This window comes from Culex quinquefasciatus, chromosome 2 (genome assembly GCF_015732765.1).
Source record: "Culex quinquefasciatus strain JHB chromosome 2, VPISU_Cqui_1.0_pri_paternal, whole genome shotgun sequence".
NCBI lineage: Eukaryota > Metazoa > Arthropoda > Insecta > Diptera > Culicidae > Culex > Culex quinquefasciatus.
In genome coordinates, this window is record NC_051862.1 from 211,070,449 (window position 1) to 211,088,828 (window position 18,380).

The window sequence follows — 18,380 nt, forward strand, 5'->3', positions numbered from 1 at the left end:
TAGAAAATTAAATAAATTATAACTTCAAAAATAAGTAAAATTAAAAAAATCGGCCAATCAAAAATGTTAAAACAAAATCATAAATAAAAAAGAAACAGTCAAAACTTCCAAACTCTAAATCGTCTAAATATGTGTTTCTAACCTAAAATATGGCTCCATGTGTATTTTTATGATTCAAGATGGCGAAGAAATTAAGAATTTAAGAATTTAAAAATTGAAGAATTTCAGAGTTTCAGAATTTCAGAATTTTAATTTCGACAAAATTACATCATTTTTTTGGTTCATATAAGAATACAAATTTGTAGCGCCGTTAAAGGTACAATTTACGATCTGCCAATTAAATTTACCTATTATTTTAAAACACACATTGAGTATCTTCAAAATCAATTTATGATCAAAAATAATTCTTAAACAAATATTTATTTGAAATTATTAAACTCAACAGAAATGTGTCTTTTACCTCTCTCATTGCAGAAGTTCTGCCTGAGAGAAAAGTTACTTTTGTTGCAGGAAAGTACGGGAACGCTCTGCTGCCGTTTTTGCGCAGAATTGCAGAATTCTGCAGTACGGGAATAGACCTAATGTTTCATTTTTTTAAATCATGTTTTCCGAAATCTTCGAAAAAAAAGACAACTTTTCTTTAGATGCTAAATCAGATTTGGAATTGAAAGTTAACAGAAATTTAGATGGCATCGTTTCAGAAATAAATCTACCTAAAGTATAGTTATTGAGAAAATTTAACTTTTTTTTTTCGTTTGTTTCGAAGTCTGAATTTTTTAAAGGATGTCCAAAAAATTATTTTTAGAAATGATAAAATTTCAAAAAATCCTAAAATTTTATATTGCAACATTCTGAAATTTTAAAATTCTTCAAATTAAAAAAAATATTTGGGTTTTCTTTGTTTTTGCTTTTGTTTTTTTTTTTTTTGAGTAGGAAGGTGTACAAAGATAAATCCACCTAGAGTTTATTTTTTTCGAAAAATAGCAATTTTTCGTTTTTTTTTTCAGTTGTACTCAAGTCTAAATATGTTATGCAAACATCAAAACAATCTTATAAAAATGAAAATTAGGAAATTTAAAAAAATAAAATTAGGAAATTAAAAAAAAAAGGAAATTTAAAAAAAATACAATATTCTAAAAAAATTAAATCCCCATGTTGTTTAATTCGGTTTAAAAAAGTATGCTTGGTGCACTGAGATAAATTAATCCGAAGCAATTTATCGCTATTTCCAAATGAAATGTGTAAAATCCTTATTTTTTTAATTGAAAAATTAATTTCAAATTTCAAACATTTCAGATATTTTAAATTATTTCCAAAAAATAGAACTTAAAGTTGATAAATCCACCAAAAGTTTAAATATTACGAACACAGTTTGCCTTTTTTATAGAGTGTTATATAAATTTCTTTCAAATTTGTCTAAAATTTCAAATTCCAAAGTGCTTAAAAATGTCTTTAATCCTTAATTTCAAAAACTTTAATTTTGCGAAAATCTAGCGATTTCACGTTTTTTGTTTCTTTTTCAATTGTGCCCGTTTTAATTTTTTCAGAAAATTGAAAAAAATGTTTTTTCAAAAATCCTTAAATTTTAAAAATCCGTAAATTATTCAAAAAAATTACAGTCCCAAAATTCAATTTTAAAATTGCAAGTTTCTAAAATTTTTAAAAATTGTTAAGTTTTAAATTTCTAAAATTGTAAAATTTTGAATTCTAAGATTCTATTTTTTTAATTCTTATAATTAAAAAATCTTAAATTCTTAAAATTCCAAGTTTCCAAAAAAAATAATTTTAAAATTCAAAAAAATCAAAACTTTAAAACAGAAAAAAAAATCTAAAAATTCAAAGAATTGTAAAATTTCAAAATTCTGTTTTTTCATTTGAAGAGGTCCTTTAAATATAGGAAAATAGCAACAAAACAATGTGTATGGGCCAATTCTAAACAAAGAGTCTATCCTGCTCACGTCACAAATGTTTACATTACTTACGAACAGGATAGACTTTTTGTTTACGTTGTGCCACAAGATAGAACACAAGCGACGATTGGCCCAAATGCATAGTTTTGCTAGAAAGGACCTTTTTTTGTAAAAAAAAAATCCAGAATAGTTAAATTCAAAAAAAATATTATTTATCTTAAGTTTTAACATTTTAATAATTCTAAAAAAAAACAAGATTCTTAAAGTCTTATATTTCTAGAAACTGATTTTGATTTTTAAGATTTTACTGCGTGTACACTTGACATGCAGCCGTAATCGAAAAATAGAGTAATTAATAATCAAATTATTTGAAAATAAAAAAGGCAGATAAAACATGTTATGATTTCGCGGAAAAATCTTCAATATCGAAACAGTGAACCACTCTAACGACTCTAACACCACCCGCGCGTCAAATCAGAATGCACACACCGGTGCATTTCAGTGCAGTACTAGAACTCAGAACCAGATGTTTGCCCTTGCTGGCTGACGACGCCGTCAACACCTTGCATTCCCATTCACAACACTTTTCCAGGAGAGGAAAACAAGTTGTTTTCTGAAGAAAGCAAAACCAGTAGCAGCAACATGTCCGACGAATCCTGGAGAAGGCCAAGTTTTCGCCACAGTGTGGTCAACAAAATGTGAGTTTGCGTTTGATTTTTTGATCGACATTTGCTAATGAAAACTTTTAATTTAACCAGCAACGATTGCATACAAAGTACCGGCCTAAACTCGAGCCGAAATGGACAGGAAATGGAAAGTCACGTCTTCCAGAGGGCACAAAACAAGGACGAATATCTTGGATTTGTGGCCCGGCTGATTCTGCACATTCGCGAAATTGGCAAGAATAATTTCAATGCGAAAACTAGTTGATGTTTTAATACCTTTCTATTTTATTCATTATCTTTTAGGTCAGAAACAAAATATTCAGCAAAATTCATATGATTCCGAGGAAGAATGGGTGGATCGATAAAACTTATTAAACTTTTTGTGATACGTTCAATTAAAAATGAAACGAAATTCTTGTAAATTTGTCAGGCGAATCATTAATAAAAATGAGTTAAGAAAAAGTCGTACTAGATTTTGTAAACAAACGCTGAAATCCCTGAAGTACTAGATCTGTCTAGCTACCTCCCCCTTTTTGGTCTACGCTCGTGGTGTGCAAACGTCAAACGTAGCGGCATCAAAAAGTCTTGATTCCACAGAAAAGTTCGTGGCAGTGTAAAATTTGGTGAAATTCCCGTGCAAATCCACGAATTCCGGTCCAATTTCACACGCAATCCGTGCCGCAGTGACTAGCGAGCACGATGACCGAGGACAACTCGTGGAAAACGTCCAGCTTCCGGCAGAGTGTCGTCAACAAGATGTAAGCATTTTTCAAAGCATCAACTTTTCAGGGTGGTCAAGCTTTCAACTTTCTTTTTTTTCCGCTCAGCAATGAAGCGATCCAGCAGTCCGGAATGACTTCGAGCAAAAATGGGCTCGAGATGGAGAACCACGTCTTCACCAAGGCCCGCAACAAGGACGAATATCTGGGCTACGTGGCCCGGCTGATTCTGCACGTCCGCGAGATGAGTCAGTGAGCGTTGGCTTCTTCTTTGGGAGTGGAGATCTTATTCTTCTTTTTTTTTACAGATTCAAAAAACAAAAACCAGCAGAATGCGGCCGGATCAAACCAGGACGGCGGAGGGAATCCGGGTCAGCAGGGCGGGATGCCGGATCCGATAAATGCCCTGCAGACGTTGGCCCAGCAGGGCACGCGGCCACCGATGATGGGAGGTGGCCAGATGGGCGGACCCGGAATGGGACCGGGTCAGATTGGGGCGGGAAATGCGTCCAATTTGCTGCAAACGCTGAACCGTCCCCAGATGCCGATGACGGGAGGGATGGCGAATATGCCGAACCGGGTCGGAGGAGGCCAGATGATGCCTGGTCAGCAGGGTCCGGGTGGGATGCAGATGGGCATGGGAGGAATGAGCGGAGGTAAGATTGTGGGCATGGGCAATCAGGGCCAGATGGCGATGATGCAACAAGGGGGACCGCAGCAGGGAGTTCCCGGTGGACCGAACCAGATGAACGCGATGGGAGGAATGGGCGGAATGCAGGTCAATCCGGGAGGTCAGATGAACCAGAACGCGCTGAACCAGCAATTGAACCCGGGAGGGATGAATCCGGGAGCTGGACAGATGGTTGGCAACAACCCGATGAATCCCGGTCAAATGGGAATGGGTCCGAACCAGATGATCCGACAGCAGATGCCTCCGGGAATGAATCCGAACCAGCAGATGGCAATGGCCGGTGGTCAAATGAACCAGATGAATCAAGGCGTTGGTGGACCTGGCGGGAATTTGGGTCAGGTTCAGCAAGTCGCAGGACAACAACAGGTGCAAGGCGGAATGCCACCAAATCTACAGCAACCGGGCGGCCCGGGAGGGCCCAACGTTGGTGGTGGTCAAATGAATGCCGGTGGAATGGGTCCCGGTGGCGCCATGCCGGGTAATCAAATGGCAGGACAAGGCAACTTTGTCCCTGGAATGGTTCGCAAACCACAGGACATGATGAGTGGAGGTCAGGTTTTCCCCGGTGGAGCCGTACGCAGCGTAACTCCTAATCAATTTTTACGCCAATCTCCGTCGCCGTCAGTTCCGTCTCCAGTTGGGCCAGGCTCCCTCGGCCCACAGTCTCATCCAGGCCAAATGATTCCTAGCCCGGCCCTAATCCCATCACCAAGTCCGCAAATGGGCAGCGTCCCTCCGCGCAACATTGGCCAATCACCAGGCTCGAACCTCAACACCCCAGGCCAACCCGGAGGAGCAGCTCCAAGCCCCCTGAACCCACAGGAGGAACAACTCTACCGTGAAAAGTATCGCTCGTTGACCAAGTACATCGAACCGCTCAAGCGCATGATTGCCAAAATGGAAAACGACGACCACGACAAGATCGGCAAGATGAAACGTTTGCTGGAAATCCTCTGCAATCCAACCTGCCGAATCCCACTGGAAACCCTCTACAAGTGCGAAGCCGCACTCACCAGCCAGCTGGGCTCGATCCGCGAAACTCCCCTAAACAACCCGCTGGTGGAAGCCGTCTCCGCCAATCTCCAAAGCTCGCTCGGAAATCACACTCTCCAGCGCACGTTCCGTCCGTGCCTGGAAGCCCTGTTCGGCCCAGACATCAAAAATCTTCCAACTCCAGCCAAACAACCGAGGCTCGCCGTCGATGATCCCCAATCGTCCAGCCTGTCCGGCGGCCAAGAGATTCCGCACATTCTCCAGGGCGAAATCGCTCGTCTCGATCAAAAGTTCAAGGTCTCCCTGGACCAGTGCGCCATCGGTGGCACCAAAACCATCAAGCTGATCTGCTGGCTCGACGACAAACATCTCCCGTGCGTTCCGCCCATCGCCGTTACCATCCCGGACGAGTACCCCTTCACTTCGCCTACCTGCTCGCTCATCGAGCAGGAGTACAACGCGACACCGTTCCTCGTTCAGGTCCAGCAGTCGTTCCTGGCGCGCATCTGCAAGCTGCCGGAGATGTTTTCGCTGTCCCATCTGCTGGACACGTGGGAGATGTCGGTGCGCCAGGCGTGCGCTCCCAATCCGAGCCTGGTCGCTCCGAGCGCTACGAGCGTGCTGCTCGGAATGTAATCCGGACGGAAGGTTAGTGGAGGGTAACATTTTTTTCGTATTTTTTTGCAGGACTTTCAATATAAACTTTTGATTAATATTCAATTTCGATCACAATAAGATTGTACCATGTTTCAATTGATAGAATTAAAAGAAAGTCAATACTTAATGTACGCCTCCTACAAGTTTCTTAATCGTGAGTGCCGGAAGTGTCCAAAAACATGACGTCAAGATTTTCATCACATTTGTTTACGAAGGAATCATTGAATTCTTAAAAAACACATCTTGTTTTTCTTCAAATATGTTTAAGGTACTTGCAGGCAAAGGGTGAATGATACTGATGATACTCGTCGGTTGACACCCAGGCGAGGAACATCCCGGAAGGAGTCCAACTACATCCGTAGTGCTGTTTGGACAAAACAGCATGGTTTTGGTTCCTTGCAAGTGTCCTATTTTCTTACCTCCCCGTTGGCTTGGTTTAGTCATCATGATGACAAGATGTAACCTAGCTGGTGGCCTGTGGAAACGACTCGTAAACCTTTGGCCAGCGAGGGTCAGAGTAGAGACGGCTAGAAGAAAGGGGCGCGTCAATGTGGGAAAGGGAAGTAATTTGTGATTGTAGACGGTATTGTTTTGATTCGCAGTATGTTGATTCAACTGCTGTGGATGTACCTGAAACATCGCACAACGAGGTTTTTCTTCTTTCCATTTCAGCTACCACCTATCTTCTGTTTATTTTGTTTCACTGATTTTCTAACGCGGCTTCTGTTTACTATCCTCCATTATTTCTCAACGCTTTTCAACTCTACTAATTTATGCTGTAACAAACTGTATGCTTTCCCTTAATTTGGCAGCAATGTTGATTTGTTTATCGTGTGCCTTTTCTTCATTTATCTATTTGAATAATTTCTCATCTTCCCTGTAAATTGCCCTCAATACAATCTAAGCTTGTTTGTTACCTCTATTTATTAACCCTTGTTAATTTCTTTATCTACTTCATAAATGACTATCTTTCTTTTACTATTGATTCTTTACATAGTATATTTCCTTCACTGTCCATTGTTTTGAAACTTCACCTTTTTCTTAAGCAAGTGAGGTTCGAGCCCTTACTCAATTTATGGAATGATTAAAGGATTAACACAAATATTACTATTGTACTTTTGAAAAACTTTTCCAAAATGCTTAGGACCAAAATATTGTAACAAAACACCGCGACAAAAGAAATAGCAACAGATAAACACGACTCAACAATAGGGAAGATTTCAGGAGAAAACAATACACAGTAAATAACAATAAATTTTTGAATTCAAACTAAAAATAAAACAGTTTTTGCTTTCATGAAAGTTGATAGGCACACTATAGATGGTTAGGCGCTTATACTTACATCAAACCCTACGTAATGTACCACCCCCGGCCGAGTTAAAATGCGTAACCGGAAAAGAAGGTGTGCATGCCTGGCACGACGATAAACCCCAACAAAACCGTGATAATCCCGTTTACTAACAGGAGGAAACACGACCTTAGGCCGCCTACCTTGAAAGGAACCCAACTGACCTTCAGTTCCGAGGTCAAATATCTAGGAGTAATCCTTGACAAAAAGCTGAACTGGAATGCACATCTGGACTATGCGGTAAAGAAGGCAACTACTGCTATCTAGGCGTGCAACAAAATGCTCGGCAAAACCTGGGGCCTTAAACCAAAACTTGCATTCTGGTCTTACACCACCATCGCTCGACCTAGGGTAACCTATGCGTCGACCGTTTGGTGGCCGAAGACTGAACAGAAGACATGTCAGTCGAAGCTGACCAAGCTCCAACGACTGGCATGTCTCTCTGTAACGAGTGCAATGAAAACAACCCCCACCGCGGCCATGGAAGCCATGCTATGCATTCTGCCTTTACATTTAAATGTGAAGCAGGAGGCAGCGCTTGGCGCTCTACGACTACAACGGTGTAACAACTGGGTGGAAGGAGATGGAACGGGTCACTCGCGGATCGTGAAGGCTTGTGACATTTCCCCCCTTGCAACTTCAGTCTCGGACTGCATGGAGGCGAGGCCCAACATGGACATTCCATATGAGGTGATTGAAACAAATCGCCAAATGTGGAGTAATGGAGGACCTACACTTCCAGAAGGAACTATTCGTTTCTTTACGGATGGTTCAAAAATGGGCACTTCTACTGGAGCTGGAGTCTTCGGTCCTCGAACCAGGGAAACCATATCTATGGGAAAGTGGCCTACCGTTTTTCAAGCAGAAGTGTATGCCATACACATCTGTGCGAGGACGTGTATTATGAGAAATTATAGACACGCAAAAATCGGTATTTTCTCGGATAGCCAAGCTGCACTATTGGCATTAAAATCCTCTAAATGCGAATCCAAACTTGTTTGGGAGTGCGTCGCTTCCCTAAGGGAACTTGCTTCTCGGCATAACAGAGTGATGCTGTTTTGGGTCCCAGGGCACTGCGGCATTGAAGGCAACGAAATGGCTGATGAACTTGCCAGACAAGGCTCATCAAACATCTTCGTGGGTCCCGAGCCGTTCTTTGGAATCTCAAAAAGTGCCGTGAAGCAAGAAATAACTAATTGGGGACAATCGCAAATCGCTTCAATCTGGGGCGAGATGCGAGGATTGAGACAAGCTAAAACTTTTATCACTCCAAGTCCTTCAATTGCCAGGAAACTTCTTGGCTTAAACCGTAGGGAACTACGAATACTCGCAGGGCTTCTAACAGGACATTGTCCTGCCAGATATCACCTGCACAAAATCGGCAGGTGGCCTAACAACCTCTGTCGTTTTTGTTTAACTGAGCTGGAAAGCTCGGCACATTTACTCTGCTTCTGCGGAGCACTTGTGTCTCGAAGGCTGCGGTTCCTTGGATCGCAACTTCTTACGCCGTACAATGTATGGCACCACACCCATCCCAAGAAGGTCATACAGTTCATCGACTGTATTGCGCCGAATTGGGATAAACCATGTCTGCAAAATAACCCCTCGTCTTCCGATCCAATGGATACGAGTAATTTGTAGTATGGACAGTAACCAGGGTACATCACAAAAGATAGCCTTCTCAGGTGGTCGCAGTGAACTTAACCCAATGCCCATTGGGCAACAAAAAAAAATGCCTGGCACGAACACTCAAAGCGTGTTCTAGCGTGCTGCTCGTACTGACTCAGAGCAAGGGTGAGATGTAGGTGTAAGGGCAGTGCGTGTTCGTCGGGAACCTAGTGCATAAGATCGGTCAAGGCCGGTTCTTACACTGAAAATTGCGAATTGCGAATATGTTTAAGGTACTTGGAATTGAATAATTCGACGGTAACATTTCAAAAGGCATCATGTACATTTTGACACTTTCTGAGTTATTGTATATTCTAAAAGTACTTCTAATAAGCTACCTCTCCACCAAAAATGAGCAAAAGTTACTTTACTGAAAGTTTGTTTAATCATGATTTTAAATAAAGTAACATAAACAAAATCTCTGCCATCAGCAGTCCCTGTTTATATAGCCCAGTCAACCTGACAAACAAAAGGCTACATAAACCTCGTGACGAAAAAAAAGCAACAAGAAAAAAGCGCCATGTACATTCGGCGAAGAAAAACGAATCATAACAAAGCGCCCCCCTCAGTGACAGCAGGGTGATATCGACGTTGGTGATTTCAAAAGAAGTTATGTTTGTTTTTCTCAAATAAAATTACGGAAATAATGTTTTATTGAATATGGATGATCAAGTATCAACAAAAGCAACGTTTTTCATCGTTTGTTATCATTAGAACATCTTATTTTGCTTTTATATAAAAATGGTAATTGAAAATGGATGCTCAACATTCAAATGCGTTTTTCTCAAAACGCATGGTTTGTACATGATGCTTTTTGAAATGTTGGCATCGAATTCAGTGTTTGGGAAATGCTAGTTTCGTTTAGAAATGTATCGAACAACTCAGCTATGTAATCGCTGATTACACAACGGCGAAAACGTATATTTCAAATGAGTAAAGAAAAATGAGCGTGTATTTTCATCGTTGCGTTGCCGATGGCAACACTGCCAACAGTTTTGTTTGATGTGTTGACGTTTTTCAAGAGTGACAGATGACTTTGTTTTTGTGATTTCAGAGCATCTTTTAAGAAAAAAAAAACTTGCAAGAATTTGGTAATTTTCAGGTAAATATTGATTTTATTAACGCGAATTTTCAGATGTTAAACCCTCCTCCACCTTGCAGCTCAATCACCAGCAAAATGTTCTTCGAAAACGAATCAGACCCTGAAGAGACGCCACCCTGTCGGCTCTGCCTGGAGACGGAAGTGGACGAGCTGATTTCCCTGTTCGCGCGCTGTTCCTCGCAGCAGAAGCTCGTGTCGGAAATGATCAGCGAGCACACGAAGCTGTCCCAGTACGAGATGGGCGACATGTCGCAGTACATCTGCGGCCGCTGCCTGGAACAGCTGGACAAGGCGTGCACGTTTCGGAAGCGCTGCCGTGACACGAACCGGTTCTTCACCGGGCAGCTGCTGCGGAACAGCTTGAAGAACGTGGACGGATGCTGCCGGCTGTGCGAGGACGACGAACCGGACGAGCTGATTTCGGTGTTTTGCATCTGCGAGGGCAAGCTGATTGCGGATCTTATCGGGCAAACGGTGGGCCTGAAGAAGCCGGTGGAAACGGACGGACTTCCGCAGCACATTTGCGGCCAGTGCTTGGATCAGCTGAGCTGCGCGGCCCAGCTGCGGGAGATGATTTTGGAGAACGATGCGCGGACGCGAGCTTCGCACGTCAAGGTCGAGGAAGATTCGATGAACGCCGAAGAGTTGTTCAACGTGGCCGAGGAGGGATGGTCCGTGCCGGGTGTGACTCCGAAGGTGCGGGTTCAACGTCCGAAGCCGCAGCCCCCGCCGGAGGAAGAAGTTGATCCGTTTATCTATCTGGACGTTCCGGGTGAGGAAGGGGAAAAATTGCAAGAGGCCTTTGAAACGGTAGCCGAGGGTGAGTTTTACGAACAACTGTTGTTTGGCGGACTTATTTGCTGCTGTGGAAAGCTGTTTGGGAGTGAGAAGGAGCTGCAGTCACATCGTGGACTGATGCACGCGAAACAGGAAGTCGCGTGGAGTAGCATCAAGTGTAATGATTGCAAGAAGCGATTCAAGAGCAAGTGGGATTTGGATCGCCATCGGAACGAGCGTGAAAAGAAGCAGTTCTATCGCTGTAAGATTTGCAATGTTCTTACGAAGGAGATGACGACGCTGCAGATTCACTTTGAGTTTACTCGCTTCCATCCGTGGTTGGAGCCGTCCGAGGAGGAACAAACAAAATTCGACAGCGTGGTGGACACCTTGTACGAGATTGATGGCCGATGCTGCGCTTGTGAGGGTGAGTTCGAGGACGCAGAAGCGTTGCTGGAACATGTCAAGGAGGCGCACTACGATGATCGGGATGATGTTCCAATGTTTCAGTGCACCATTTGCTACAGTTGCTTCTCGGACCGTAAAAGTCTTCACCAACATCAGCAAAGCTTCAGCGGTGCGAGAACGTACCAGTGTCGTGCAGAGAATTGTACGTTTAAGACCGATCAGCGTGCGGCAATCCGTAAGCACGTGGAATCCGGACTGCACTGCGATCAAGCTGGTTTCCCCGCAAGATACGTCATCAAAGAACTTATTGAGGAATTCTTCTGCTGCATGCGCGACTGTAACGAGGTCTTTCCGAGCAGGGAAGAACTGGAACAGCACAGCTCGGTCGCTCATGAAGAGAAACGCACGGTGAACTATCACTTCAGCAAAGACGCAGACCCAGACTACGTTTGTGACCTGTGCAAGCGTCTGTTTCCGTCAGCGGAAGCGTACAAACGCCACGCCCGTTCCATCATCGACCGCAAAGTCATGTGCACGGCGTGCAGCCAGAGATTCTCGACTCGCGAACAGCTGAATCGTCACGAAAAGTACTACCACCTTCCGGCCGACGAAAAGGAGCCCCAGGTCGTACACCAGTGTCCGCACTGTCCAGCGACACTCCGCACGCCGGTCACTCTGCAGCAGCATATCAAGAGTCAACACGAAGGCACCGCCGGCGAGCTGTGCAAAACGTGCGGCAAGATCTTCAACACGAAAACACTGCTCAAATCGCACGAAACCAACACGCACATGAAGATCAAACCGTACCGCTGTAACCAATGTCCGATTAGCTTCGGCTCGAAGTTCCTGCTCCAGCGACACATGATTGGCCACACGGACCAGCGGTACCCCTGTAACTACTGCGGCAAAGAGTACCGCTATCCGAACGACACCAAACGGCACGAACAGGCGGTCCACCTAAACGAGAAAAAATTTGAGTGCGAGTACTGCGGCAAGTGCTTCATCCGTGCTCGCGATCTACGTCTGCACATTTCTTCGCACACGGGCGTGAAGCTGTTCCAGTGCATGGTGACGGGCTGTGACTATTCGACCAACGTCGCCAAGCAGCTGACCGCCCACGTCGATGAGCAGCACCAAATGGAGGTGAAGGACGATTCGGATTAGTAATTCATTTTTTATTATTATTTTGTAATTATATTCTGGGTTATGAATAAATTGTCACATAAAAGAATTTGTGTGTTTAACTAACGCTTATGAACGGAACCTGTGTGCAGCCGCAATTCTCGCTCCCGGACGAACGCCGCGTCGCACAGCCCACACTTGAAGTGCTTCTCGTTGAGATGAACTCCCTGCTCGTGCCGCTTCCGATCGGCGTCGTGGCGGTACGTGTTCGAGCAGTAGCTACAATCGTACGGCCGTTCATCGGTGTGCGTTGCCGTGTGTCGGGCCAGCTGCTGGCGGGTCACGAAAGCGAGCTCACACTGGGAGCACTTGTACGGACGATGCTGCGTGTGCCGCATCGCCATGTGGTGCTTCAGGTCACTCTTCAGGATGAAGCGCTTTTCGCAGAACTGGCAAGCCTCAGGGAATTCGTTGAGATGGTCACGTTTCTCGTGCTTGAGCAGGCCTACCTTGGTCGCGTAGACCTTGCCACACTCCTGGCAGGTGAAGCTCTTGCTTTTAGCTTCGGTGTGAAGTCGCATGTGCTTGGTGATTCCGTAACGGGACACGGTTTTGCCACAGGTACTGCACATCGCCTTCGGAGCCGTCAGCGATTCGAGGTGGCTGGCGTAGAGCTTGTCCGTGGGGAAGACTCGAGCGCAAAGCGAGCAGACGTTTTGAGTTGAGTCCTTGCTGTGTATGCTGTTGAAGGCACGTCGTTCCGCGTGTTCCTCGCGGCAGTGGCGGTCCAATTCGTCTCGTTCTTCGAACGTTTTGGAGCACAGCGAGAAGCAGCAGTGGAATCGGATGGGTTCCACCTTCTTGATTGGTTGAGGCAAATCGGTCAGACTGCCGTGGACTCCGACGTCCACGTGCTTCTTGAGTGTTTGTCGAGATTCGGATTGGAAGCCACAGTCAGCTACTCGACATCGATAAGTTCTTTCTCCGATGAACAGTTGCTGGTGCTTGTGAAGACTGTTCCAATCGGAGTGGCTCTGGTGACAAATTGTGCACGCAAACTGCATGTGCTCCTCAGACTGGTGCGATTCGCTGGTATGCCGGAACAGCTCTTCGCCACTTGAGAACGTAAGATCGCAACCACAACAGCGCCCATCGGAACTGGTCACCGTTTCAACGGCCTCTTCGAACTTGAGTCGTTCCTCCTCTGAAACGTCCAAAATCGGATGAAACCGAGTAAACTCAAAGTGAAGCTGCAGGTGCTGCCATTGCTTGGTCAACACGTTGCAGATCTTGCAACGGTAGAAATCCTTGCCCTTGCGAACCTCCAGATGTTCCGACAGCTGAAGGGGCGAGTTAAAGTACCGATTGCAGTCGATGCACTTGTAACGACCCCGGCTGACTTCATCGTCCGCGTGAAGACGCGATTGATGCTGCCGCAGCATGATTTCGTTCTGAAGCAGCTTTTCGCAGCAGCAGGTGACTCCGGCGAACGCCAGTCGCTCCCAGAACTGGGCCTCCTCGGTGGGGTGGAACAGATGGTCCATTTCGGCCACCGGTTCGTTGGGAGCCTCCAGGTAGATGAAGGGGTCGGGATTGTCTCGCTGAACTGGTCTTCGGACAGGTCGCATTGTGATGTTTGGTTGAACCGGCGTTGAGTTCGACTTCAGCATCCTGGAATCGCTCGTGATTCTAAGGTAACTTTTCAACAGGACGCAACCTTGGACGTAAACAAGTAGCTTATCCCTTCAATAATTATTGATCGTAGAGTTTTTAAATTAAAACTTTTTAGTAAACATGTAAATTTTATACGACCCGTACGACCCCTTTTTGGAAAACTTCCGATTTGTTTTTATTTTTAACTGACAGCTGATCAGCATCGATGCCAGGGATGCCACATTTGAAGATTTTCGAGCACAGGCTCAATGCTCAAACGTATTGTTTTGCCATGTTATTCGATGATTTTTAATTAAATGAATTACTCACGAAAAAGATAACAATGTTTTGCTTCTTTTGCCAAAAACAGATTTGTAAAACATTATTTTGCCATCAAGTTAAACTCATTTGCGTTTTTGTGATGTGCCCGAAAATCTTCAAAATCTGGCATCGATTCGATGCTGTCACTGGCAGTGCTGCCAGAATCACCCTAGCAAACCACATCAACAACAATCGAGCAACCCCTTGACGTTTTTTTCCCCTTTGACCGTCAGAGTGTGGGAAGAAAACAAACGCGTACAGTCCAACAATATTATTGCTCCAAGAGAGTTGTGAAATTTGGCCCATCTTGACGCTGCTGGGCTCGGAATAAACGCTGGAATCCGCTGCGGGAACCATGAACCAGGTGTGTCGAGCCTGCCGGAACACGGTCGGACCGGGGGAGATTGCCCTGGCCGGGATTTCCACCCGCTGCCACCGAGCACTGTGGGAAATGATGTACGAGTGTACGCAGCTTAAGGTAGGGTGGCTTCTGATGATTTTCAGTTTCTTTGGTCTTGTATGAAGTAGACACAGCTTTATTATTTTAAAAATTGGGATAATATTTCTCTAAATACCTAAAAATACAATACAAAAATTTGTGACGCAAAAAAGCTCATTAAAAAATGTATGTGTGTATGTTACGCTTCGAGGGGCTCTTCAATCGGATGTTTGATTCTGTAATTTTGAAACAAATTTTTAAAACTTAAACTTCGTTATCCCACGTCCCCCTCAAGAACCACTGAAGAACTAAAAAAGTGTTATATGGGTTGAACTGAAAAATTCGTATGAAAAAGTGGAATAACGAACTCAGCAAATCATGAATTTTGGTTAGGATGCATGATACGATACTATGGGTTATTAGATAGAACTTTTAATAAGTCGATTTCTCGAATACATTTTTTTTTAACTCTGGATTTAAACCTGAGTATCTAAATGAAAACATTGGAAGCTTGGTAAAAATGGTTAAAATGGAATGGAATGGTTAAAATTTGCTATGCAGCCTCCAAAAGGATACATTTTTAGAACAATGGATTTTTTCTGAGTGGTTACGTGTTGACTAAGTTCCTCATATAAACTGACAATATTTTTGGCACCTGAAAATCATTCCAATGATTTAGAAAAAAAATCTTAACTTTTAATATAATTCAAAATGTTTAAGTTCAGTATTTAAGAATGCAGTCGAAGCCTCGATTATCCGAAGTTCGATTATCCGAAGGTTTGTATGGGATTTCGGATAATCGAATAACGAACAAAAAAAAATGTTTTCGTATTTTTTCATTTTCTTGTTTTTACATACAATTTGAGTTCTACGACCCCATTTTAGTCAAATTTGAGTTGCCTATTAAAAAATAAAATGCAGTTTTTCAATATTTCATCACTGCCATTTTGGGCGCCATCTTGGATTTAAAAATTCTAAATCATTTTAGTGTAGTTAAGGGATCAAACCTAAGCTCGACAATCAAAAATTAGACAACGAAAAACTATTTTTTTTCGTGATTTGATTCTCCGAAGTGAAATTTTCCCGAGGCTGGGCTGTAATAAAATTTTAGAATTTATAATTTTAAAATTTTGAAATTTAGAAATATGTGTAAAAAAATATTCAGCTTTTGGAATTTAATAATTTTGGATTTTTGAATCTTGTAAAGAATTGGTAGAGGTAGGAAGATGAGTAGACTAATGATGTACTGTGGTACGCGCGGCTGGTTTAAAACAACTGCTACTTTTGCTAGGGGAGAAGAAAAAGGATAGGAAAGCTTAAGTTTATATCACAGAAAATTTGTCAGTTAGTTAATGAAGGCTAAGACTTTAACTGCAGGGCATAGGTACTTTCCCATCAGCTCTTGCAGCGCAAAGGACTGCTCCAGCTTGTTTCGGCAAATAACTTATTTGAGCGACTGTTATTGTTTTAAGACATAGAATTGTGAAACGATAGTTGAGGATTATCTTTATTCATTCAAATCTACCGGACTCAAAACAAAGGGAACAAAAAAAACAAGTCATTTTTTTAGAAAGAGGCTGAAACAAGTGTCTTATAAAATCTAATATTATTTGCATTGGAATCTATAAAAAAAATACTATCTGAAAAATGCTGCGTACAAGATTTTAGACTCATTAATTTATTGAGTAAATTTGCTCAAATTATAGGAAAATAGGGAAACGCTTAGCATTCTATTAAATTTAAATTAAATTGTTTTAAGTGAAGGAGGAGGTAGTACTGGATCGATAGGATAGCGGTTAACTGTAGTGAATTATGGATTTACAATTACAAGATTAATAAATGTGACGGAGCAACAATTAAATTGAACAGCTAAGAAAGGAGAGTGAAAGGACAAAACTTCATTGAGTGTAACGGCTTAGTTCAAAGTTCAAAGGGCGTGACAAGAGAATGTACTGTAAACATAAATGCTCGTTTGACTCAGCAAAAGATATAAGATTATAATACTATTGTTATCAACAAATACTAGATTAAAAATAAATCCACTCGTCTGTTCAGATCAGGGCAATTATGAGGACAAGCTAGTTTACTAAACTGTTAAATTATCAATTGTGAAGTATCTATCATTTTCAAGGAAGAGAGGGATGTAGGAATCTAACCCTGATCAACACTGGCTGACAGATCAACTATGGTTGACGTCTAGAGATGAGAAGAGTTAGTGAGTGACAATCAGAGTGTAACGCGGTCGGGCACGCGAGTGGTGGCGGCAATAAATATGATTATTAGCCGCCAGTGATTTGTTTTATTTCAATCCGGTGTATTTACCTGGCTCGGTGTTTACAGTTCTGAAGTCGCTCTTTCTCTCTAATTTATATTTTCTCTGTGGTCCCACTCTCACCAAATTAACCCTCTCGGCTAACTGCGATCGGTGGCGCGAAGTGCACCAATGCGCCATGTATGTTTCATGTACTTTAGAGTTAGATCCCAATAAACGTCCGTTGGAAGAAGTTCGGTCTGTTTGCGAGTGGCAAATAAAAGTTTGTGTTTTAAGTAGCCTGCCGTGTTTGATTTCCTCCGGAACTCTCCAGAGTGATCCGGCCCCATCCGGTTCTGTACAAATTTCTTTATTTATTTTTTTTATTTGGAAATTATACATTTGGATAGAATTGCATAAAATCTGATCTAAAAATCACCCTGGTCTACGTACGTGCGTATGTATTGCGTGTACGTACACGAAAATAAAGTGAGGTTAAATTTTGTCAGTCAGCAAAACCAAATGGTGCGCTAGTGTGCGTACGCGAAACGTTATGAAGCTCTATATATGAATGTTCGATTTTTTTTTTTCATTTGATAAATATTTTGAGGTTTGGCACATTGGAACGTAAGGAAACACTGAATGTTTTTTAATGTTTCAAAATTACTCCGAATTTTAATCTAGGAAACTCTCAGGTCTGAAATAAACAATAATCCCTTTTTAGGTAACATTGGACGACACTCTGCCGAAAAACATATGCGCCAGCTGTCTGGAACGATTGGAAGTTTGCTTTGAGTTTGTGACCATGTGCCGCGCTTCGGCGGACTCCTTTCTGGCCACAGAAATGCCCATCAAGTGCGAAACGCTTGATTTGACCGAAACCATACTCATCAAGGAAGAGCCCCTCTTCGAAACCGCCGGCGAACAGGCCAGCTTCGAAATGCGAAAGCTCGAACAAATCACCAGCGACGACGACTCGCTGCTAACGATGATAACGACAACGGACGGAATGACACCCGGACCGGAGCCGGGAGTAACCGGACGCCGACACTACGCAAGACTTCGAATGCAACGGGCGAGGGCAAACTACACAACGGAAAGGGTCACCAACGAACGCATCCTGAACCGGCTACGAGTGGCGCGGAAGCGAGCGGCACGCACCCAGGAACAGATCGAGTTGGATCGGGAACGGAACCGGGTTCGGCAGTTTCTACGGCGAGCCAACCGCACATCGGAGGAAATCGAAGCCCAGCGGGAACGGGGCCGGCTGCAGAACGCCGCCAGACGGGCGGCCATGCGCAAGGCAGAACGGAGCGGAACCGATGCGGACGCGAGCTCCTAGAGCTCGGAATACCAAAGCAATGATCATGATAATTTGGAATTTGCGGAAACATTACGTGGATACTCATATTACAAGCTTTCGATTTAAAAGTTAAAATTCTTCAATTTTAAAATTTTCACGCAAGATAAACGGCTGTCTGTTTGCACACTGGTTTGCACAAGTTAAATTTGTTGTTGTTTATTGGATGACCACCTTTTTTGCTTCAATTTCTTCGAAAAGAAAAACACCATTTGATTTTCCAGTTATTGACTTCTGTTCATTTCAAATTTAAATTTGCTTTCGGACATTCCATATAAAGTGGCGTTTTTTAGTTC

General features: G+C 43.2%; 5 protein-coding genes across 5 annotated transcripts; 4 read left to right on the forward strand and 1 right to left on the reverse strand.

Annotated features, from left to right (window-relative positions):
* Window positions 1–2,421: 2,421 nt before the first annotated feature.
* Window positions 2,422–3,037, forward strand: LOC6033346 (mediator of RNA polymerase II transcription subunit 15). Its single transcript, XM_038255578.1, has 3 exons — window positions 2,422–2,608; window positions 2,669–2,808; window positions 2,879–3,037. Exons 1-3 carry the CDS (start codon window positions 2,553–2,555, stop codon window positions 2,938–2,940), a joined length of 258 nt encoding a protein of 85 aa, XP_038111506.1. The 5' UTR covers window positions 2,422–2,552; the 3' UTR covers window positions 2,941–3,037.
* An 82-nt stretch (window positions 3,038–3,119) lies between these two features.
* On the forward strand, window positions 3,120–5,715 carry LOC6033347 (mediator of RNA polymerase II transcription subunit 15). Its single transcript, XM_001843758.2, has 3 exons — window positions 3,120–3,333; window positions 3,403–3,542; window positions 3,603–5,715. Exons 1-3 carry the CDS (start codon window positions 3,275–3,277, stop codon window positions 5,612–5,614), a joined length of 2,211 nt encoding a protein of 736 aa, XP_001843810.2. The 5' UTR covers window positions 3,120–3,274; the 3' UTR covers window positions 5,615–5,715.
* Window positions 5,716–9,618: 3,903 nt separating this feature from the next.
* Window positions 9,619–12,166, forward strand: LOC6033348 (zinc finger protein 431). The gene is made up of 2 exons (XM_038252574.1): window positions 9,619–9,753; window positions 9,813–12,166. Exon 2 carries the CDS (start codon window positions 9,829–9,831, stop codon window positions 12,100–12,102), a length of 2,274 nt encoding a protein of 757 aa, XP_038108502.1. The 5' UTR covers window positions 9,619–9,753; window positions 9,813–9,828; the 3' UTR covers window positions 12,103–12,166.
* LOC6033349 (zinc finger protein 585A) lies at window positions 12,160–13,914 on the reverse strand. The gene has a single exon (XM_038252576.1). The coding sequence runs from the start codon at window positions 13,728–13,730 to the stop codon at window positions 12,183–12,185; it is 1,548 nt and encodes a 515-aa protein (XP_038108504.1). The 5' UTR covers window positions 13,731–13,914; the 3' UTR covers window positions 12,160–12,182.
* Window positions 13,915–14,239: 325 nt separating this feature from the next.
* On the forward strand, window positions 14,240–18,232 carry LOC119766789. The gene is made up of 2 exons (XM_038252578.1): window positions 14,240–14,512; window positions 17,449–18,232. The coding sequence occupies exons 1-2, from the start codon at window positions 14,390–14,392 to the stop codon at window positions 18,064–18,066; spliced, it is 741 nt and encodes a 246-aa protein (XP_038108506.1). The 5' UTR covers window positions 14,240–14,389; the 3' UTR covers window positions 18,067–18,232.
* The last annotated feature ends 148 nt before the right edge of the window (window positions 18,233–18,380 follow it).